This window comes from Rattus norvegicus, chromosome 14, assembly GCF_021556685.1.
Source record: "Rattus norvegicus strain SHRSP/BbbUtx chromosome 14, alternate assembly SHRSP_T2T, whole genome shotgun sequence".
NCBI lineage: Eukaryota > Metazoa > Chordata > Mammalia > Rodentia > Muridae > Rattus > Rattus norvegicus.
Window position 1 is genome coordinate 88,303,015 of NC_141547.1, and position 24,495 is coordinate 88,327,509.

A 24,495-nucleotide genomic window follows, 5' to 3' on the forward strand; every position below is an offset into this window, starting at 1 on the left:
CACACACACACTCACACACACACTCACACACACAGACACACACACACTCAAGCACACACTCAGACACACACACACTCACACACTCACACACACACTCAGACACACACACACTCATACACACACTCACACACACACTCAGGCACACACACACTCACACACACAATCATACACACACTCAGACACACAAACTCACACACACACTCAGACACACACACACTCTCATACACACACAAACATACTCAGACACACACACACTCATACACACACACTCACACACTCACACACACATACAGACACACACACTCACACTCACACACACACTCACACACACACACTCTCACACACACACTCACACACACACAAACATACTCAGACACACACACACTCATACACACACACACACTCAGACACACATACAGACACATACACACACTCACACACACTCACACACACACTCACATACACACACACTCTCATACACACACACTCACACACACAAACATACTCAGACACACACACACTCATACACACACACACTCACACACTCAGACACACATACAGACACACACACACATTCACACTCACACACACACTCACACACACACTCACACACTCTCATACACACACACTCACACACACACAAACATACTCATACACACACACTCATACACACACACACTCAGACACACATACAGACACACACACACACACACACACACACACAAACACACAGCCTTGTATTTTAATATGCCTTAAACAGCTCAATAAAGACTGGGTCACTTTGAAACCTCCACTTGGCTAATACACTCCCCTCTGATATTCCTGAGTTATTACTTACTATTACCTACTATTATTCCACCTTGGCTGCCCCATCTGCAGCCCTTTCTGACTGAGTTCCCCAGCACCTACATGATGGCTATGTTGTCTTTCCAGCACTTCTCAGGTGTGGCTTCTCCTCCTTTCCTGGCATGGCAGCTATCTCTCTTCCTGTTCCTTCCTCAGCCCCTTGGCCAGGAATCCTAAAGTCCTGTCTGTGTCTCTCTACCCAGCCATCAAATACTGAAATATGTTCCTTCTCTTCACGGCTTCTTCAGGACTTTTATCATGAAGAGATAGTGGATTTTATCAAAGGCCTTTTATATATTAAGATCATGTGATTTCTGAGTATATGTGATTGGGTTGTATTAATTTACACATATTGAACCTGTATCTCTAAAGTAAAGTCAACTTGATCATGATGATTTTTGATATATTTTTGAAACTGGTTTGCAATTTGTATTGTTGAAAAATTTCATTGTCTATGTTTTTTCCAGGAAATTGGCCAATAATTTTTTATTTTTGTTGTGTTTTTATCTGGTTTTGATAATCAGGATAAAATTAACTTACTGTGAGATTGGCAGGATTCTTTTCTTTCTTTTTTTTTTAATTTTATGGACTATTTGTAGAAGTATTGGTGTTGGTCTGGTAGACTTCCCCTCCACGCTACCCCAAGAAATAACTAGATTTATTTATTTATTTACTTACCTTTTGTCTGTGTGCTCCTCCATTTTAGCACTCACACTCTAGTTTGCAGAAACTTGGGGATTATAAAGTCAATACTGTGCTCATCTCACATCCTTGAAACCATAGTCTGTTGTAAACATCTTCAGCATTACTAAGCTTTAAGAACTGAGACTAAAATGCTTTTTTTTTTGGGATTGAGCAGGGTCAACTTAGAGGTGTGGGAAATGCAAGATGACAACAGAAGGAACAGTACTAGTGGTGAGGGAAGAGCTCTGGTGGGAAGGCAGCTTTGAGGGGAGCCTCATTTCCAGACCTGCCCTGCCGGGATTGCCAATCTATGTTCATGTTTCAAGTATGAATTCTGCTGAAGTTCAAAGAAAAAACAAACACCAAACCAAATCAAACCAAACCAAAATAGCAGCAAAGGAACGCCAAACAACAGCCACAAAAACCCTTAGCAACTCCCTTCTGAATATCTTGGTTTACAAATACCTGAAAACGAGTTTTCATTTCAAAACTACTTAGATATCACCATGGTTAATTTGCTGCATGAATGACCAGGATCTTTCTAATCACCTGGGGGAAGCTTACCTTGGGCAGAACCTCCAGGTACTTTCTGATATGGGAGCGTGAGTATGAAAATCAGCTTCCTCATTCCTGGCTTTGGAGGGAGCTTGTCTCTGCTTCAATAAGAGGATTTCAGGGCAAACCCACAATCATTGGTGACAGCAGGTAATTCCCATAGAGTGTTTTTTTTTTTTTGTTTTGGGGGTGTGGTGTGGTGGAGAACTGCTCCTAGTTTAAGATAAAGTGAATAAGCACATTTGAAATGTTCTATTATGCTCATATATTCTGCACATTTGATCTCTCCCACTGCCAATCATCGTTAAGAGGTGGGGTGAAGTTAACCCAGCCAACATGTTCTTTTGCTCTGTCCTGCATAACTTTCCTTGTGCCCCACATTTAGACATTCGCCTTCAATTTCTGCTTTAAAAAGCTACTTCTACTAAGAAGAAAAGAATTGGGCTGGAGAGCTGGCTCAGTGGCTGAAGCCATGTCCTGCTTTTGCAGAGGATGCCAATTCAGTTCCCAGCACTCCCTTCAGGACACAACTTCATCTCCATGAGACCAGATTCCCTCTTCTGGTCTCTGAGGGCATCTTCACGTGTGTGTGTGTGTGTGTGTGTGTGTGTGTGTGTGTGTGTGTTTGTGTACCCTACCTCTGCATAGACATATAATCTTAAAAACAGAAATCTTAAATAGTTTCATTTATTCTAATTATTCATATGCCATGACCACCCCTGTATGTTTTTCCAGTTTGAAGTATTTTTAACCTCTACACTATCATTCCCCCTCTGCTGCTTTCTCTGCTGCTGTCTGCAGCAAGTTTTGTCCTGTCTACTTTTTAAGATTCTCTGATGGCCCAGGATCCAGCTTTTTTCATGAGTAGCTGAATCTTGCTTCATTCAAAGCAGCCTTCATACGTGGGAGTGGAATTTAACATGAAATCAGTTCCATCCTCTCAAACTTGCTTATGATCATGGCATTTTATCACAGCAATAGAAACCCTAGATAAGGTAACAGTTGGTAGCATATTTGTGAGGTATTTCTGTGATAGACCTGACCATGTTTTGGGGGTGTACTGGCTGGTTTTGTGTGTCAACTTGATATCAGCTGGAGTATTATCACAGAGAAAGGAGCCTCCCCTGAGGAAATGCCTCCATGAGATCCAGCTGCAAGGCATTTTCTCAACTAGTGATCAAGGGGGGAGGGCCCAGCCCATTGTGGGTGGTGCCATCCCTGAGCTGGTGGTCCTGGGTTCTATAAGATAGCAAGCTGAGCAAGCCAGGGGAAGCAAGCCAGTAAGTAACATCCCTCTATGGCCTCTGCATCAGCTCCTGCCTCCAAGTTCCTGCCCTGTGTGAGTTCCTATCCTGACTTCCTTTGGTAATGACTTTCCATATTGGCAGCAATATGGAAGTGTGAACTGAATAAACTCTTTCCTCCTCAATTTGCTTCTTGGTCATGATGTTTTGTGCAGGAATACAAACCCTGACTAAGACAGGGAGTTTGATCTGGAGAAGCCATTGAGTGCTCTAAGTTTAATGAGCCATTGTGGTAACTTAGATGATAATGCTTAGAGCAGGTGCAAGACCTCAGTGGAGGTCTGGGTTATAAAGCTTCAGAGCGAGGCAAAGATCCTATCAGTGCTGGTTACAGAGTTTGTCTTAAGAGTCTGTGCTGTCTTTTCAGCTAGAGATGAAGAACTGAAAGGTATAAGATCTATTCAAATGAAACATTTGTTTTGTAGGACATTTGGAATCTTCTGGGAAGTGTTTTCTCAGAGTTAGCACACTGAAGATATGTTCCAGAGGCAGCCACATTGTATCTCCTGTTGGCCGTCAAACTTGGCAGTGTAATAGTTATCTGGTGTTAAGGGAATCGAGGGTATGAATGGGTCATGGCATCAAACCCCAGCCCCAGTGGAAACCCTGATTGAAGGGGTCAATGGAGAGAATTTGAGGCTTGACACAATGTGGCAGGATTAGAGTCCCTGACACACAGGAGTGGATAAGGGAAAAGATACAGCCCAACTACAGAGGAAGCCTCAACCTTTTGTAGATGCCAATAGCATGGGACGACTGCCACTGACAATAGCCAGCATGGAATGGAACCAGTCTGATCCTAGAAAACAAGCTCTGTGTGCTGTGAATGTTGTTCCAAGGCATTTGAAGGAACTCGGGAGTTTCTGAATGAATCCCAGATGTCTGACAATGAGCTTTACACTGTTGGAGTTGGTTTTGCCTAGGTCTTCTTCCCTCTTGAAATAAGAATGTATTTAACTTATTCTGATATTACTGAAGCCTGCTGTTGAATGACTTTGAACTTTTGGACTCTTTGAAGTTTTAGAGAGATTTTGGATATTTTAGAGAGCTTTGGGTGTTTTCCAGAAGCTTTGAACTTTGCAAGAGACTTTGGATGCTTTAAAGAAACAAAATTTCAAAGTGTTTTAGTCTTTCCCCCCCCAAGAATGTGGGCATTTAAAAGTTGTAACCTTTATTCTGCAATTTTAATGTTATCATGCCAGACTGGGGACAAATGAGAAAGGAAGGGTTCTAGTGGAGTAGTGATGTGCTTGTGTGATGAGATGACAAGAGGCTAGTTGCTCTGCCTAGTTTTATGTCAACTTGAAACAAGCTGGACTTAATTGCGGAGAAACCATAGTTGAGAAAATGCTTCCAGTAAGACTGTCCTATAGGCAAGTCTGTAGTGCATTTTCTTTAGTGATTGCTCTCTCTCGCTCTCTCTCTCTCTCTCTCTCTCTCTCTCTCTCTCTCTCTCTCTGTGTGTGTGTGTGTGTGTGTGTGTGTGTGTGTGTCTGTGTGTGCCACTTCTGGGCTAGTGATTCTGGAGCTGTAAGAATGAAGGCTGGGCAAAACACAAGGAGCAAGCTATTGAGCAGTGGCCTTCAGTGTTTACATTTAGTTCCTGCCTCCCTTTTTCTGCCCTGCCTGAGTTCTTGCCTTGACACCCCTCCTCAGTGATGTACTGTTACTTGGAAATGTAATATGAAATAAACCCTTTTCTTCTAAACGTGCTTATGGCCATGGTGTTTCAGCACAGCGATAGAAGCCTGAGACACCTATTGTTGTGATTAAAATCTCATTGTTCAATGCCCCTAACCAGTGTCTCTGAGGTGGGAACACCCTTGCATGCTAGTTTCTATTTGGAGTTTTCAGAAAGACTCAGAGATGGTATTTCCACAGAGAGCCTATGGGTGAACTTTCTGAAAAGCCTTGTATATGCCACCATTACCACAGCTGCCTTGGAGTTCAGAATATTGAATGAAGCAGAATTAAACTTGAGCCATAAGACCTAATTTAAAGTGCTTCATTGATTTTGGGCTTATTTCATATATCCCATTCTCTTCTGTCTTAGAGTTTCTCTTGTTTGAAATGTCAAGTCCTCTGCTCTGCTGGGCCACCAGTATATTTTGAAGAAAAAAAAATCCCTTCTCTGAATTCTTACGTTTTTGACTGGAAGATGCTTCTTTGATGATGAGTTGCTCCTTAAGTGTCACTCATCTCCTTAGCTAATATGTAGCAAAGCTTATGAACTTCAGAATCCATGATGAAATGAGTCAAGACTTTGGGGCCTTCGCAATTGAACATAAGTTGTTAGAAGGCCTTATAACCCAATCACATAAAAACATATTTGGTATGCACTCATTGATAAGTGGATATTAGCCCAAAAGCTCGAATTACCCAAGATATAATCCATACACCACAGGAAGCTCAAGAAATAGGATGACCAAAATTTGGATGCTCCCACTCCTTGAAAGGGAAAAAATATCCATAGGAGGAGATATGGAAGCAAAGTTTAGAGCAGTGACTAAAGGAACGGCCATTCAGAGCCTGCTCCACATGTGTCCTATATATATACAGCCACCAAAACTAGATAAGATTGATAAAGCTAAAAAGTGCATGCTGAAAGGAAGTGGATATAGATCTCTCCTGAGAGACACATTCAGAGCATGTCCCATACAGAGGTCAATGCTAGTAACAAATTACTGAACTGAGAACAGGACCCCCCTGGGGGGAATTAGAGTAAGTATTGAAAGAGCTGAAGGAGCTTACAACCCCATAAGAACAACAATGCCAACCAACCAGAGCTTCCAGGGACTAAACCACTATCCAAAGGCTATATATGGACTGACCCTGGGCTCCAACTGCATATGTAGCAGAGAATAGCCTTGTTGGGGTACCAGGGGAAGAGGAAGCCCTTGGTCCTGCCAAGGTTGGATCCCCAGTGCAGGGGAATGTTGGTGGGGCAGTAAGGAAGGTGGATAGGGGGAACACCCGTATGGGAGAGGGACTGGGGATGTGGGCTTATGGACAGAAAACCGGGAAAGGGAATACCATTTGAAATGTAAGTAAAGAAATATATCTAATAAAAAAATAAAAAAGAGAGAAGGCCTTAATTTTTGAGGTTTAGGTGCTGAGCATACAAGTTATAGACTAAACTGTGCTGTTTCAGATATTAGCCTTATATGGCTGTGCCAATGATAAGGGACTTTAAAGAATTAATGTTCAAAGTTATCTCACTGGTGCGTGTTTGGTCTATTAGACCTCTTACAAGGAAAGGGAGAGACACCCAGCACTTCCTCTGTTCTGTTAATCCATATCGAAGAATGACCATGTGAACACTGGGAAGACTCCCCTTCCCTACCTCTGAGCCCAGCCTACATGGCCCCTGCTATCAGGCCTCCAGCTTCTACATCAGTGAGAAGAGACCTTCGTGTTACTCCACACACCTAGTGCATAGGACTTTATTATTGCAGCTACATACTTTATGTTTGATTCTTTGATGCCTTTTCACATTGGAGTTAAGGTCTTCATCTGAAAACTTAAGTGTTTGGGTTTTTGTTTGTTTGCTTGTTTTTTTATTTATTTATTTTATGTATGTAAGTACACTGTTGCTGTCTTCAGACATACCAGAAGAGAGCATCGAATTCCATTACAGATGGTTGTGAGCCACCATGTGGTTGCTGGGAATTGAACTCAGGACCTGTGGAAGAGCAGTCGGTGCTCTTAACCACTGAGCCATCTCTCCGGCCCCAAGCGTTTGGGTTTTTATGGAAGCCAGTTTTCTAAACTGCTTCTCTTCCTTGTGCAGAATGAACATCTTTGTCTGACTGTGAAAAGGTTGGTTGAGGCGATGGTAGCATGCAATTCTGCTTCAGGTTTCTCTTGATCCACTGTCCTTTCTAACCTAGAGGTCAGTACCTTTAGTGACAGTAGGTCAGGAAAAGTCTTCGAGCTTTCAGTTTTGTATAAGTTTTCAGTTTTGTCCTTTTTAAAAGTTTTTTTTTGCTTTTCTAGGGCTTATGGATATCACATCAATTTTCAAAATTTGCTTGTTTATTTCTACAAAGTACATGCTAGGGTTTTGACTGGTATGTTTTTACAAAAACGATGAAATGACGAATTGAGATTTAATTCACAACATCATCTGAATGACTCATTTGAAGTATGCAACCCAGTAGTTTTGACATATTCACAGTTGTAAATTACAGTTAACATTGGTCATCATAATCAGTTGATTATTTTTTCAATCACCCCAAAAGAAAAACCTGTGTCTATAGCATTGACTTCCCTCTCTCCTCGGTGTTGAACATCTACAGCCAGACTTCCTTTCTGGAGATTTCAGTACTTGGACAGTTCCTTTTTGTGTTGTGTATAGTTGTGTTAGTATCTGTGTTTGTGTGTCTGAGTATGTGTTAGTGTGTATGTATGTGTGTGTTGTGTGTATCTGTGTGTTTGTATGTATGTGCATACATGTGTGTATATGTGTATGTATGTACATGTGTGGGTTGACTACCTCAACAAAGCTGATAATTAAAGACTCATTAAGGAAACAAGAGGAATGCTTATCACCTTAATAAGGTATATATTTATAGGCTCCAGTAGCCCTTCCCAAGGTGTCCAGCCAAAATCTGAAGCAGGCTGGCCAGATGATATAAGTGATCTCCTTCCTCAACAGACAGACAGACACATGTGCGCACATGCACCTGAACGTGTACACATGCACACAGCTGCTCACAGACTTGTTTCCACTCATAGAACACAACTTTCTTCCTCTTCTTGCCCATCTCTCTTCTTAGGCAGTTGTTCAGATATTCAGCTTGCCTGCCCTGTTGATTTCCCCTCAAACTCCATTGAAAGGTTCTTGTGGCTCCTCTTGGGTCCTCTGTTTTTTTGGTTTTGCTGATTTTTCTCCCGGACCCTGATGTGCCTTGATCCCTCACTTATGCTCTGCTATAGAGAGGCACATAGCTATCCAAGAAACAATAATAATTCGACCAGAAAATGTTCTGTATGTAAATTAATATGTAAGAATTACTTAAAGTAATTAAATTATCACACTGTTTCGGCAGCTTGCCTACTTCTGCAAGCAGTATGGGGCTGCCTCGTTTGCACTCCTATGATCCGTCACCATTATTCTCTAAGAAATAGGGGCTAGCTCATCCTTACGCCATCCCTGTTAAGTGGGAATTGTGGCCTCACTTGAAAGGTGGGTTTTCCGATTGCGATGACACTTTCACAAAGGTTTGGACTACAAGGGAATCTAATGCGTTTCTGACTCCTCATTGGCAAGCCCAGGCACTAGCCTGACCCATACTTTGCAGCCTCTTCTCTGCAGGCGACCTCAGATTCCCCACATGGAGAAACACATAGCTGTTTCAGTGTATCACATCTGGTTTCTTTGAACTGATACTTGGTGCCAGTGGAGGGCTGAGAAAGCAGTTGAGTCATTTCTTTTAAGTGAATTTTCTCTGACACATCTTCTTCCTAACCTGGTATCCATGTAAACACAGCCCTCACCTCAAAGGGAATAAGAGGTGACAGAAGCTATCTAGGAAAGGCTGTGACAAGCAAGTGAGCCTTCTGGAGATGAATCAATAGTTTGCAAGGCTATAGTAGATGTGCTCTAGAGGCAAGGACCCCAGAGACCTCACCCCAGGACTGCTTCTCACTGCTGATATGCCTTTCCTACCACTAATAAATAGCTTAATAATTTCCTGGGTATTTACCTATTCTTTGGGCAGATTTCCTGCAGAATCAATATGAAGGTAGACTTTTATGTAGTAATCCTGTGTAGATGAACTGATGATCTCATAACTCCTGATAATGCTTTTATAAAACTCCTAAATTGATACAAGTAATCTTAAGCTCTTTACAGAATAAAAGCTGCAAATAGAGCTCTGTAAACCTTCATGTGTCACGGGCTAATTGCATTAGGAAAAGAAAACAGGCTTAGAACAAATTTATAATCAAGGAAAACATTCCTTCTAGGTTAGGAATGAGATCACTAACTGGTAAGTAAGGGACATAAACTGGGAATGGGTAATTTATTGTAGGTGCAAGGACAGAAAATAAATGATGGACTAGTTCACCTATACAAGACTTCAAAATAATAAGACGGATGATTTGTATCTTGGCAAACCCATGCGGAGTTGTGACCTACAAAACCATTTCTTTAAACTTACAATGAACTTGTGGAGCTAGAAAATAGACAATGAGTGTTGAGTCAGGTACTAGTCTTAACAAAAAGACACGGAAACCAGACTGCTGTACCTGCTTATACCTTTCCTTCTACGACATGGATTATTGCCTTAGACTTTTTATGAACTTACGGAATGTAGAAATGTTTACAAAACTGTGTAATCCATTATCCCATGTAATCAATTATCCTGAGTAGGTATAAAAATTAAGAACAACAATAAAGTGGTGGTGAATTTTTTTTTTGCTTCATCAAGTGTGCATGTGTCTGTGTATATGCATTACTTTCCTTCTTTCTTCCCCTCCCCCCCTTCCCTCTCCCCCCTCTCTCTCTGTCTGTCTGTCTGTCTGTCTCTCCCCTCCCCCCATTTCCCTCTGGTTCATGAAGAGTTAATGAAGACCTCAAGTAACTAAGTTTCATTTCCTAATCCCCTGCTGCTTCAGCAGGAGTTATTTCCCAGAAAACCCCTGTTCCCAAACTAAGGATACGAGAGTTAAGTAACCAAGTCACCAGTTTTCTGTCCACACCTTGCTGCCTTTCTCAGTACCTGAATGTTGAGTGGGTCTCTGTGAAGACATAGTTCGCTCTGTATCAAGAATGAGCAACCATGAGACAAGCCCACAGACCCAGATGGCATAGAATACTATGTTTTATCATGAAAGGCATTACGTGAACTTCTTACTGTCGCAAGCCAAAAGGAAGCCACAAATCAAGTCATTTCCCAGTTATATTGGTTGGTACCTCAGGTAGCTGGGTTACAGTTATGTTTCAGATGATATCTGATGACAAAATTTTAGCTTGATTGAGGCTACTGATTTGGAAAGTTAACACATTCCAAAGGTTTTACCTGATAGGTGAGACTCAGGGGTGGGTTATGCATGTTCAGGAAACTAAAAATCACTCAAGGTCATTTCGCTCCGGATCTGCAACACTGGCACTCTTCACAGCCACTACATTTTTCTTTTGTCTTTATTCTTTTTTTTTTTTGTTCTTTTTTTCGGAGCTGGGGACCGAACCCAGGACCTTGTGCTTCCTAGGTAAGCGCTCTACCACTGAGCTAAATCCCCAGCCCCTGTCTTTATTCTTTAATCCACCCTCTGACTGTTCCATATCCCATACTGCACCCCTCACCCCCCAACCCCACCCCCGGTCTCCACAAGGATGTTCCTAACCCCCACCCCACCAGACCTTCTCACTCCCTGGGGCCTCAAGTCTTCTGAGGGTTAGGTGCGTCTTCTCTGAGTCCAGACCTGGCAGTCCTCTGCTGTGTATGTGTTGGGGGCCTCACATCAGGTGGTGTATGCTGCTTGGCTCATGGTCTGAGAGATCTCAGGGTGCAGGTTAGTTGAGACTGCTGGTCTTCCTATAGGATCACCCTCCTAAGTTTCTTCCAGCTTTTCCCTATTTCAATCACATGGGGCACCAGCTTCTGTCCATTGGTTGGGTGTAAATATCTGCATTTGACTCTTTCAGCCGCTTGTTGGGTCTTTTGGAGGGCAGTCATAATAGGCTCCTTTTTGTGAGCACACTGTAATAGTGTTAGGCCTTGGGTCCTCCCCTCGAGCTGGATCCCAATTTGGGCCTGTCACTGAACCTCCTTTTCCTCAGGCTTTTCCAATTTTGTATCTGCAGTTCTTTCAGATAGGAACAATTAAGGGTCAGAGTTTTTGACTGTGCAATGGCAACCCATCCCTGATGCCCTGTCTTTCTACTGGATGTGTGCTCTACAAGTTCCCTCTGTAGGGCATTTCATCTAAGGTCTCCCCTTGAGTCCTGAGAGTCTATCACCTCCCAGGTCTCTGGTACATTCTAGAGGGACCCCCACCTTCTACCTCCCGAGGTTGCCTGTTTCTATTCTTTCTGTTGGCCCTTAGGGCTTCAGTCCTGTTCCCATCACCCATTACCTAATCTTATTCCCCTTCCCCTCCCTGTTTCCTTTCCCATTGAAGTCCCTTCCTTCTTCCCCCTCCTGTGATTCCTTTCTTCTCCCTCATAAGTGAGACTGAGGCATCTTTACTTGGCCCTTTGGCTTGTTAACCTTTTTGAATTCTGTGGACTGTGTCCTGGGTATTCTGTACTTTATTGCTAATAACCACTTATTAGTGAGTACATAACCATGCACGACCTTTTGGGTCTGAGGTACCTCACTCTGGATGATATTTTCTAGTTCCATTCATTTGCCTGCAAAACTCATGATGCCCTTGTTCTTAATAGCTGAGTAGTATCCCATCGTGTAAATGAGCCACATTTTCTGTATCCATTTTTCTGTTGTGGAACATCTGGGTTGTTTCCAGCTTCTGGCTTTGAAAATAAGGCTGCAGAACATGTGCTCTTGTGGCACGATGGGGCATCTTTTGGGTATATTCCCAAGAGTGGTATAGCTGGGTCTTTAGGTAGATCAATTTACAGTTTTCTGAGGAACCTCCGGATTGGTTTTCAGAGTGGTTGTACCAGTTTTAAGTCTACTGGCCTTGTAGAATATTAGCACAATTTGCGTGAGCTTCAGTTTACTAGGGCAGGATCAGACTTTGCATAGTTAAGTGTCAGTGAAGAACTGGACTGAGGAAGGAGGAAGCTGCCCTCCCACACCCTGATACAGTGCTGGAATTTCCCTGTTATATCAAGAATCTGCACCTCTACCTCTCCACCTCTCTTCCTTCTCCACTCTGTCTCCCTTGTCCTCATATATACACATTGTAAGGCTGAACGAAAGATTTTCTATGTCCTTCCTTTGTTGATCATAAGAACATAGGGATGCAATGAATCATCTTTAGAATAATACGTAGACCTTAAAATCAGCTTCTTGTTACTCGTGTCCACTTTCTTATACCGGCCCCTTCAACTTGGTAATCCCCAGCTCTCCAGGAAGATGTTGGGCATTTGGTGAGGTTGAGGCTGGAGAGCAGTTCACAGATGTCTTTAGAGGCCATTTTTGGGGTTTTAATATAAAGTCTTTCAAGAGAAACCTAACTGATTTCCTCTTGTGTTTTTGGAATTTGAAACGCTCAAGAAAAAGGCCTCTCTCTCTCTCTCTCTCTCTCTCTCTCTCTCTCTCTCTCTCTCTCTCTCTCTCTCTCTGAGATTCTAGAGGCTCATAAGAGCCACCTGTTGTTGAAGATGGCCTCCATGCACTGGGTTGCCTGGGCTGCTAGCAGTCTCTGTTTGCATGAAGAGAACAGTTTCTTCCTCTCTGAATGCTCTCTGACCCAGGTGAAGCATTGAGCTTGTTTTATTTATCAGCGATACGGGGTTTCACTGTAGTCCCTGAGCAGTGAATGACCATGTTTGTGGAGGGGATTCCTCCTTGTCATGCAAGCTTTGTTATTTATTTCTAAAGTTCTCTAATTTATAAAAATAACACAGGATTAAAAATCTCTAAGGGGTTCTATAATTTGTAGTCAGGAAAAATTCTTAACGTAATCCCTTTTTCACTTTTGGATATGCTAGACTTAACTAGGTGCTTAGTTACTTTAACAGACTTGCAGCACCTTGTGGAATGACTTTTCTATTTTATGCCGAATTAGTAATTTTACCAATTAAAATGAATTTTTACTGAATCTGAGCTTCACTGTAAGCAGCTGAACAGTGCTGGTATATAGTCATGAGGATATTTTCTCATTACACACACAGACACACAGACACATACAAAGATACATATACACACAAAACATATACATACAAACACAAAAATACACATAAACAAATGAAAACACATACATACAAACACATTGCATAAACACATACACATACACATACAAACACATGTACACACATCTACGTACATACACACAGATGCATATACATACACGCAAACATATATACCCAAACACATACACAGAAAAACACACACACATGTACACACAAAAACACACCTAAATACACACACACATATATACACATATATATACAAATATACACATATGCACAAACACATATGCTAAGCATACACAAGCACACAAGCCTTACATAATGCATACACACATACATGCACACAAATACATATACATGCACAAATACAATACATATATACACATATTTATAAACACTCAGACACATATATACATGGATACATACTCACAAATACATACACGTATATACACATACACACTCATAAACATACATGTATATACATACATACACTCAAAAACACACATACACACAAATATAGACACAAATACATGCATGCACACACATGCAGATGTGCACGCACACATGTACACACACATACACACACACTCACGCACACACATTTCTTTTTCCCAATTTGGCCCTGGGCACATATCAGTACTCAGGAGAGTAAAGAAAGAAGATTGTGAGTTCAAGACCAGCCTGCACTGCATAGGGAAATGTGTATTTCTCACACACATAAATCATACATTGTTGTTAAATGATTTAGAAAAGTACATCAGGCTTATTCTTTGATTTTTAAAATTTCAGCCTGCACTTCTCTACAACATTGGGTTGGCCTCTGGTAGGAGGCATGGATGACAAGGCAGGTACCCAACAGCCTTTGCCACCCCTGTGTGGGAGTTGGGTGGAGGAGGCACCCAAGAGTCACTAGTGACCGAATTTCCTACCTGTTCTGTTACTCACTCTGGGCCTTTCTTCAGGGTTACATTTCTAGGACCTGTTTTTAAGGTAAAGAAAATCCTTTCAGAAACATAGGTTATTATTCACCTGTTCTCCTAGAGTTAGAATTGATGGAGTTTTTCTCTGTTTGTATTAAATGTCTTAAATATTATCTTGTAGGAGAAGAAACATTGCTCAATGCTAAAATAAAATTAAAAGCAAATAAATGTGATTAAAAGGATGATCCACTTAAAACAAATAACTTGTGTACATAAACTAAACATCTCCATGGGGAAATAGTTAAAATCCTTGGCTACTCAGTACGTGGAGCCAATTATCACCATCCTCAATAGAGCCCCTGTGTTCTCTTTCTGGATGATGAGTGGTGTTGCAGGCTTGATCCTGTATTTCCACCTTACTCCAGGAGAAGCTACTTGTGCCAGCATCTGCCAGCATCTTGGAAGTCCAGCCCATATCCCTCTCCATAAATCCCCATTCAAGTCAGGTAAACACATAGGCATGGATGAATTTAACCACCTAGCAGTGATGTCTGCCATATCTAAGGACTGTTTACCCAGCAGGGCTCGCCATTTAGGACCAGCAAGCCCTCAACATGTCAAAGCATCAGAGATAGATAGGGGAAGAACATACACAGGCTGGACCTCCCTGTACTTATGTAGCAGATGTGCAGCTTGGTCTTCATGGGGGTCCTGGACAACTAGAGCAGAGGATATCCCAAAAGCTGTTGGCTGTTTGTGAGATATGTTCTTCTAGCTGGGCTGCCTTGTCTGGCCTCAGAAGGAGAGGATTCACCTAGCCTCACAGAGACTTGATAGACTAGGGTGGGGTAATACCCAGGGGCCCCCACCCATTCAGAGGCTAAGGGGATGGGGGAGGGGGAAGGATTGAGTGGGGTATGACCAGAGGAGGGCAGGATGTAAAGTGAAAGAGGTAAAAGCAATTTTATTAAATTAACAATTTAATAAAAGAAATACAGAAAAGAATAAGTGTAATTACTGCTCCACACCTAATTTGTTAAGGTCACAGTGGGTCCTGAATCTGTCTGCTTTCCCCTTCCTCCAAAACCCCACCCTCCATCTTTTCCTCACTCTGCGGCCACAAGGCTCACCCTTCTAACGTCAAGTGTACTTGTTCCTTGGGGGAGCACAGGGAAGAGACCAATTCTTAGTTTAACTTTCAAAATTCTTTTGAACTTTACTCACAATATTTTGAATCCGTGTACGACTATGCTTCCTTGAAGAAAGGCCTTTAATTGTTTCTTTATTTAAAAACTTCCTGTTGGTTTTAATATTTTGTATGTATGTGTATTTTTCCTAGACATATTTGTCTACCATATGTATATCTGGTGCCTGAGGTAAGACTGAGGCTTTGAATCCCTTTGGAATGTAGTTATGCACATATGGTTTTAAGCTACGATGTAGGTGTTGGAATAAACCTGGGTTCTCTGCAAAACAACACTTGCTTTTAACCACCGAGCCACCTCTCCAGCCCAGCATTGATTCTTCTTAAATCCACGAGTCTTTATTTCTATTCTGCCCTCATCCCCATGTGGTTTCAGCAGGTATTTAAAATGTATGGGGAGGAAGGACTGCCGTTCCTGGTTCCCGATCTTTGTGAGAAAGCCTCGAGGTCCCCGCTGTCCAAAGGAAGCTCGCCGTAGGCCTTCTGCAAATGTTCCTTACAAGTTAAAAAAAAAAGTCGATTTCATTTTCAGGGACTTTTTACTATGAGCAGGTGCCGGGCTCAGCAAATGATGTTTTTACACTATCGGTGTGCTTGGTGGGTTTCTCCTCTTTAGATGGATCACGCCAGCAGATCCAGCCTGCTGTCCAGTGGTTGCCTTCTCACAACTAACTCTGCTTGGAATTCTCTGGCACCATCGAATTTCACCGTTCTTGTCTAGATACTTCTGACTCTTCTCACCCCTGGGTTCCACATTCACAGCCTAGACTGACTCTTCTTACCCCATGGGTGCCCCCATCCCCCAGCACAGACTCCCCAGTCCTTCTCATGCCCGCGACATTCCATTTATCAGCTATCAGCTACGATCCCTTCTCTGCCATCCAGTCCCATTTATTTCTTGTCTCATAGCATCTACGTCTTCCCACAATGCTCTCTGTTCCCTGCTAATGCTCACTCTCAGCACCTTGCATGGGGTGTGTAGTATATAGAACATGTTGAATAAATGAAAAAAAAAACCCTAATGACTAAAATTTTGAGCTTTACAGATAATGAAGAGAATAAGGATGCTTTTCTAATCTTAAATTTGTATATTTTAGGGATACTTTCCATTTTGAACAATGGTCAAGGGTTTTTCTGGGCGGGTGATAGGCATGTAACTATGTGCATATTTCACCGAGGACAGTGTGGTACGGGGTGTCAAGACCTTTTAAATGCCAGGGAAACGGATTCCTGCGAGAGTTCTCCCACGTGTGACAGTTATTCTTTGTGTCTGAAGTTTGCCTAGGTTCCAAACTGCATCTAATGACAGAAAAGTCAGTAGCTTGGCCTTTTTGAATGAGATTCAGGACCTGGCTGAGGAAATTTTGGAAACGATGGACAAGGCAAAGAACTTACAAAAACTCTGGCTAAAAAGATCGGAGACCCCAGGTAAGAGCCTGAAAATGTTACCTTTGTTTTCTTGCACACAGAGCAAGAATTCTCCAGGGATTAGGTGAAGTCCGCCCCCTGCTGGACGAGGCCAGCACTGTTTGCTGTTTTGGAGGGTGCGCTGGAATGCTCTTCCTCTCCGGAGCATGTAAAGGCTGTAACATAGGAGCGATCCAGCCCTCCCGTAGGCTGAGGCCCACCCTTCTAATTCATCTCCTCTAATACCGTCTACATTTCCCATGTTGCCTGTCCACGTTTTAGAATTGTCTACATCGTCTCTACACACAGCCCTGATTTGGAGATGTGACTTTGTCTTCCTCTTTTTGTTTTTTAAGAGTGACTTAGTAAAAGGTCTTCCACAACAGATAAGGGAGTTCTATTTGTTTCTGTCATGGGGCCAAGGCTCCTGTCTATAGCCTCAGTTTTTGGGGACTGTGGCAGGATTTTGAATTCAAGGTCAGCCCGGGCTATGTGGTGATGATCAGTCTTAATATGCAATAACATTTTTTTTGGAGGAGGTTGGGGTTCAAGAACAGTTCTTTTTTTCTTATATTATTGAGAGAAGAACTAATTATCTTGCGATGGGTATATCTATTTTCAGCTCGTTATTGTCTGAGCTATTTCCCATAGCATGTTACTTAAAAGTCTGAAAAACAATAATTTCACTTTTCTTTCTTCTCTCCTCTGAAGGTTTTGCTTGTTTGTTTTCTGAGGAAGGGTCTTGCTATGTAGCTCTGGATGACCTGGATCTTACTATGTAATATCAAGAAGGCTCTGAACTTAGCAATCCTCCTGCCTCTGCTTCCCCAGTGCTGGGATTAGAGGTGTGCCAAAACACTCAGGATTGTTTTTCTTTGTTTCCATTCACTCTTTTCATTCCGTGGGCACACTCACAATGCCAGGTGTGATTAGAGACTGGCACAATTCTGAAATGTATTTGCTCTTTGTTTTCTGGGAAATTGGTATCGATATGGTTTGGGATGTGGCAGCAAGTGGTGTCTTTGTGTTCATCCTTCTGTTTGTTGCATATGTTTGTCTCTTTTCACTTACAGACTGAGGTAGGCAGTCAGTGTCCTCTGGGGTCGCACAAGCTGATCTGTGAAATGTGTTTTATTGTAGGTTCCTCTTATGGCTCCAGTTTTCTAACAGTGAGTATCCCAGCCATAGCTCTTTGTGGCTGAGTTTATATTTTAAAGGGCTCTGTTAGTCACTTCATTTTTTTTTTTTTGATATTGGCCATGTAGGATGGGATTAAACAGACATAAATTTATATCAGACATAGATTGAATGATGGGTTTTAATTTTGTAAATCAGAGTTCTGGGACTATGGGGAGGGGATGCAGTGTGTGGTAAACACACACACACACACACACACACACACACACACACACACAGGTTGTTTTGTGGGAGGAGTTTAAATCAACAGAAACTTGAAGTTTGTGAGATCTGTGCTTGGCCTATGACTTTAGCCCTGCTTGAAACACAGGGCTTTCAGTTAAGGCCATAGTCTCCATGGGTTGACTTGCTATCATCTCCATACAGTTGAGGTTGTCACGACTAGGTGCGGGTGGAGAGACTACTCTTTGTTTCTGATGATCAGGGGTGGAAATTCTTCTAAACATTCTTCAAAGACAAGAATCCTCACCACAGCCAGCCATTAGTAGAGTTAAGGTTGTGGAGGCCTGAGCAAAGGATAAACCTCAATACTGAGTTTCTTTTTCACTTACACTGTTCCTCCAGACATTCAAGGCCCAGGAGATTTTAGAGCTCCCCTTTCAAGTAGCATTGTGTCTGAACAATTCTCTGCAGCTCATGAAAATGTGTTTGTAGTAAGACATTGTAAGAGTCCAACAATAATGGTCAAAATGCTCTGGGTGGGTCCTGTCCATTCATTAAATGACACCCAATTGTTACCAGACACCTACCCCAACTGCTACACCAGGACAAAGGTGCAGTTGACCTTTGTTACTTCGCAGGTTTTTCCTTCTCCTGCTGTTTATTCCCTATAGTTTCATCCCCTAACGTTAGACAGAAAAGAAACAAGGATAGAGGGAAGAGAAGAGTTAGGAAAATTCCTGGATCTGGTTTCTTTCCTTTTGTTTCTTCTTTGACCATAGCTACTAACAAACTACAAGCAACCTCCCTAAGTGACCAACAACCACCCACCACACTTCTAGGGGCCTAGCATTTAATGTATCCTCTAGAAAGTTTCCAGGATTTCAAACATCATATAACCGCAGAAACTACCAGCAGCTGGTAAAACTGGGCCTCTGCTAGAGCATGAGGCAAATCATAGTCAGCTGCTGTGGTCATTTGGAAGCATTCCCATGACTCCACACCTGTGATTAAAATGAAAACACGTTTTTAATGTTTTTTTTTTTTTTTAAGAAACAAAACTTCTAAAATTGTCATAACACAAAGGGGCTCATCAGGGTTCATGCAAGCTCAGTTCAGAAATTACCTAAAAATGTTAGCTTAATCATGTGAGGTATGGTCACATTAGCATTTTAAGGGGGTGCTGAGCAGCACACCTAAATGTCAGATGGCTTGTGACAATGAAAGATGGATACAATCAATGTTGACAAAGAGCTTGATACCTTTGTGGCCTTTCTGACAATTTTTCTTACTCTAAAGCCTTTCATGCATAAATGGGTTATTTATAATGATGATAATTTTAATATTCAAAACGAGGGTAAGTAGATGTTGATATTCTATACAATCAACAGTTAACAGGGAAAACGACCATAGAAACCGTGGGAAGTAGAAACTGCCATCATATTCATGGTCTGATTATTATGCAGACACTGAGGCCGTGCATATGTTGAGCTGAAGTGTGGCTGCAGCAAAGCAGTACAGTTTGTTATGATGAAAGGACTCTAGGTCTATGCTATGTTTTTGCTATAGAATTTTGGTAATGATGTCATATCACCTGATATATTTCCTTGCCTTCCTTCCTTCCTTCCTTCCTTCCTTCCTTCCTTCCTTCCTTCCTTCCTTCTGTCCTTTCTTCTTTCCTTCCTTGACAGAATCCCAAATAGCCCAGGTCGGATTCCAACACTCCATGCCATGAAGGATGGCTTTGAACTCCCGATACTTCTACCTCTCCAGCTCCCCAGTGCTGGGATTCCCAGCATGTTTTACCATGTTTGGTTTTCGTGTTGATTTTCATTTCCAGTGGAATGTTCTTTGGGGTAATCTGTTCAGAGGGGCGAGACATGCATGAAGTCTTTACAGGACCTTTTGTGTCACTGGGTTGAGCCATAGGTTGTTAATGGTGAAAGTAGAGTTTGGAATCAGCTCAGTTACTTATGCAGTACCTATGTGTGTCAGAGGTGTAATGCAGCCGTGCATTTGGAGAAAGAAAGTAGGTGCTAGTGGCATTCTTGATATATTTAGAAAACATAACCAGTAGAATCTCTGAGTGAACGTGAGCTGGGAAACTCAAAGTGATTCTAGGTGCTTTATCTCAGCAATTGGAAGTGCAGAATGGCCATTTACTGAAGTAGAGAAAGGTCAGGGCAAGTTTCTCTTGGTGTGTTGAGGAGAAGGAAGTGGGGCGGAAAAATCAGGAGATTGACTTGGGCATACTAGAGGTCCATCAAGGTGGTGCTGTCACGGAGAGTGTGGTGACGCAAACTGGCCGCTGAGATAAACAGTCTGGGATAGGCGCATGGATTTGGAAGGTGTTGGGGTGGAAGCGACACATGAAGGAAGAGTGGGGAGGACAGAGGGAGATGAGGCAGGGGATGTATCTGAAAAGGTGTGGGAATCTAGGAAGAGGCAGAGACGGAGGTAAAGTTGTGTGGAAGCCCAGCAAAACTACTGTTAAGGAGATGAGGTGGTCCGCTACCTTAGAGCTGTGGAGGAACCAATCAGGGCAGCAGCCACTTTAAGTAGTAGCCTGAGGAGGTGGGTGATGCTGACAGGGAGGCTCCCACGACAAGGGAGGTTCCAATAGAGCAAGGGGGTGGAGTGTGATTCCTGTCTCCTGGGAGAGACTAGGAATGGCTGGGGAGACAGCTTATACAGTTCCAGGAGGATATGCAGAGGGCTAGAAGACCAGGAATAAAAGCTGTCCCTGAGGCCATCAGGAGCCCACACTCCCACTGGCTGTCTAATCTAGCCTTAACACCTCCCATTGACAATCTAATCTAGCCTCAGCTAGGCCAGCAGTTGCCTGAGAGCCCAGCCTCCTTGTTGCAGCGCTCCACACCAAGCACTTGCAGAGAGTGTTTTCTAAGAAACACTCTTAGAAGTGTTCCCTCTAAGAAGCAAACTTAGCCTGAGAGGATCCATCAAGAGGGCTGGCACTCAGGGCAGCCCTCCCGGGTACCACATAGGTGGTGCCCATGACAGCCAATCTTGCTTCCCTTCCCCCTCCTTCCTCTCATTTCCTGCCTCCTTCTTTTCTATCCCTTCCACTCTTTTGTTTTGCTGCTTTTTCTTCTCTCATATTTTTCTGTTTGATAGTTTACAGTTACTTTAAATGGGAGGTTTTCCTCATGTTTTTTAGTGATACTTAATTTTAGACATACGAATTTCTATAATTTCAAAAGTTTAAAAGTAGAAGCAACCTAATAATGATTTTAAAATCTTGTCTGTTGAACATACTGAGGAGTTAGGCATGAGTTTGTTTTTCACATATTTGAGGCATCCTGTCTGTCTATCTCTGTCTCATTACATAGGAAAACTTTGGTTTTCTTTTTTTTTTTCTATCAGACGGATCTCAATAAAACTGAGGATGTGATATCAAAATTGGAGAGCCTTCACCAGCAGCCTCATATTTGGGATTTTCTACGTTCACTGCCCAGACTGCACACGTCCAGTGTTCACTTGGAAGATAGCATGGGTGCTGTGACACACTTTCTCCAGGCGGGTTTGAAGTAAGCAAAAACCAACAACAAGCAATTATGTGTATTATCTCCATAGTTATAGTAGCAAAATGTGTCACTGGGCAATATTCTCATAAACGACATCCTAGTAATGTCCTTCTAAGGCATCTGGAGCTCTTACACTCTGCCTTTTCCCCATCCACAATACATATCCTCCCTGTGGGCAGTGGTGCTGTTTAGAACATCTTCAACCATTAGAAAGTTAACATTATCTGATTAACATTTTATTGGCTTGTATCATCTTCAAATGATCATTGGCAAAACAGTGTATAAAACACTATACTTAATAACCTTACCATCAGCCTTGATGTTTGTTTCTAGGGTTTTTCACTGCTAGAAAAGTGACACAAATATAGTTATTTTAGCCAATAATACCAAAGACATCATGTAGCCTGATAGGCTCATTGTCTTGCCAACCTAACAAGTATAGTGCATCTAACCCTACTGTACGCAATATACCGGGCTTCCAACTTTTCAACTGGTGATTTTTACATTAAATTATTAACTCAGCTACACATATACACAGCTCCTTGCAATGCTGACATGGCTGAGTGTTATGGGGATGCCTGTCTCTTAGGCCTCACATTCTGGAACACAGCTCATCTGAGGACCAGACTGAAATTTTGCTATGCCTTTTGAACTATGATGGGCTTCACTGGTGCCGGAGCATGAAGCACATTCTAACATTTCATAGTCTTAAGTATTTGGCCAGAGCTGTAAGGAGCCTTCCTGTATCCTGTCTCTCTAAGCACTGGACTGATCAGGCGTGGACAATGAGAATAGTCAGGGTGTTTAGAGAGAGGAACAATTTCAGACCAGAAGCTCTGAGAGCGGCTGACAGGGTCATCTTCTGTGGGTCTCACTTCTGTTCCGTATTCTTTCTATAATAGCAAAATAATCTTCTTGTAGTAGGCATTACTTGCAAGTGATGTTGGGTTCAGGGATGATTTTTAAAAGTCTTGGGATTCTCCTAAAGTCACACGGCTGCAGTGAGAGATCTTCTTAGTGAGAAGACACATGGAGATTACCTGCTTCGAACCATGCTATTGGTGGTGTTAGCCTCATGCTGCTAAAACGCATGCACTTCCCCTTCAGCTGAAAGTGTATTCTGACCTGTAACCGTAATGATTTATAAAATATTGTCATCTTAAAAGTAAAGTGAATATTATATTCCTATTGATCCCCATGCCCAAAGCCTCTTACTATGTAAAAGAGTTTGACAACCACTGATTGACTGATGAACCTTTTAGATCTTTGGATAGGATGCATAGCCCTTTTTAGATCCCTGGGTAGGAACATAGTATGGTCTCCAGGTATTAGGCTGACTACGGGAACCTGAGGCAGCCCAGTCAACTGCTCATCCTTCTTTCACATTGTGTATTCTGTCTGGCCGTGTCAGCTGCCAAAAGAGGCAGGAAGACCCAGAGCACTCTGAAGTAATGTGTGTGTGCGAAAGCCACTCTGGAATATTCCAAGAAAAGAACTCACTTCTGCTTATTCTCCTCCCCAAGGAGTTAAGGTAACATTAAGCTAAGCAGAATGCTGACACCTAGTATCTGACAACATCCTTGAGCAGGGCTGGTGTCTGGCCAATAGGAATGTCTGGAGCTGATACTCCTCGGTTGACTACTAACTAACTCACTCTGCTTGGTTTGTTTCCATTCTAGTTCATTAGCATCTCTGGGAGATTTGGATTGGCTGCCACTGCACCAGACCATCCCCCAGGTTTCTAGATATGTTCTGAATGTGACCGTCTCCACCCTGAGGTTTCTGCAGCAGCACGGAGCAGCTGTCAATGGTGAGAGACGCTGAGAGCCAGGGCTGTACTGTGGATATTCCACTCTTGGAATATGTGTTAGCAAGACAGAGCCACAGGGACCTTTAAAGAACTGATTAATTAAAATATCAACTGCTAGTTTCTGCTAGTAAGACAGCCATACGATTAAAATTTGCAAGTCCAAACTGACTTTCTACAACTGACAAAATTCTACAGTCAATGCTAATAAGAATTACACTTATATTTTAAACAACTGATTTAAAAAAAATTCCTTAAGTTGTAAGTTGTCTTTTAAGTTCAGACAGACCACTTATTCTGTGATTTTATCCTTTCATTTTTAAAGCTCCTATTGGGAAGGAATTCTAGTCCCCTGTAAGTGGACTTGGAGGCAGTGGGAAACAGTGAGGTCATTCAAAGAAGGCACACTATTGTGAATGTAATAAGTAGCCCTTTACAGGGAAGGAAGTGGGACCCCCTATTTTCTTGGCTTGAACGTTATTAAGTTGTCATTGGATTTAATGTTTTACGTGTAAATTGGTTCCTGTTGGTTCTTTCTTTGTTTAATTTTCTATGGGAAGTGCAATGGGAGGACAGTATTGTTAGAATTTAGCACTTATCATCATTGACTGCAACCATTGAAGCCACTTGGCTGTTCATCTGCCCACCCACCTCTCTACTCATCAGTTAACCATTCCCAACCCACTCACCCCAACATTGCCACTCCACCAACATTACCCCCTCTGTCTCTGTCTCTGTCTCTGTCTCTGTCTCTGTCTCTGTCTCTGTCTCTGATTCTCTCTCCCTCCCTCTCCCCACCTCTTAGCCTCACACATCACTCACAAACTCTATCATATTTATATAACCCAATACTTAAAAATAGCTTATTTTCATTCTGTGTATATGTGTGTGGGCTTGCACACATGAGTGTAGTACCCATAGGGGTCAGAAGAGGGTATCAGATTCCCTGAAACTGGAGTGGGAGGCGGTTGTGATCCACTGGTTATGGGTAATGGGAGTTTAAGTAACTCAGGTCTTAGGCCCCAGCAGGATTCACTTTTG

General features: G+C 42.4%; 1 protein-coding gene across 1 annotated transcript in view; it reads left to right on the top strand.

Annotated features, from left to right (window-relative positions):
- Positions 1 to 24,495, top strand: part of Abca13 (ATP binding cassette subfamily A member 13) — a 484,842-nt gene that overhangs the window by 15,237 nt on the left and 445,110 nt on the right. Inside the window, exons 4-7 of the mRNA XM_087584614.1 lie at positions 16,616 to 16,767; positions 17,887 to 17,915; positions 21,487 to 21,650; positions 23,327 to 23,457. Of these exons, the coding sequence (XP_087440740.1) occupies positions 16,616 to 16,767; positions 17,887 to 17,915; positions 21,487 to 21,650; positions 23,327 to 23,457 (476 nt within the window). The remainder of the gene's footprint in view (positions 1 to 16,615; positions 16,768 to 17,886; positions 17,916 to 21,486; positions 21,651 to 23,326; positions 23,458 to 24,495) is intronic.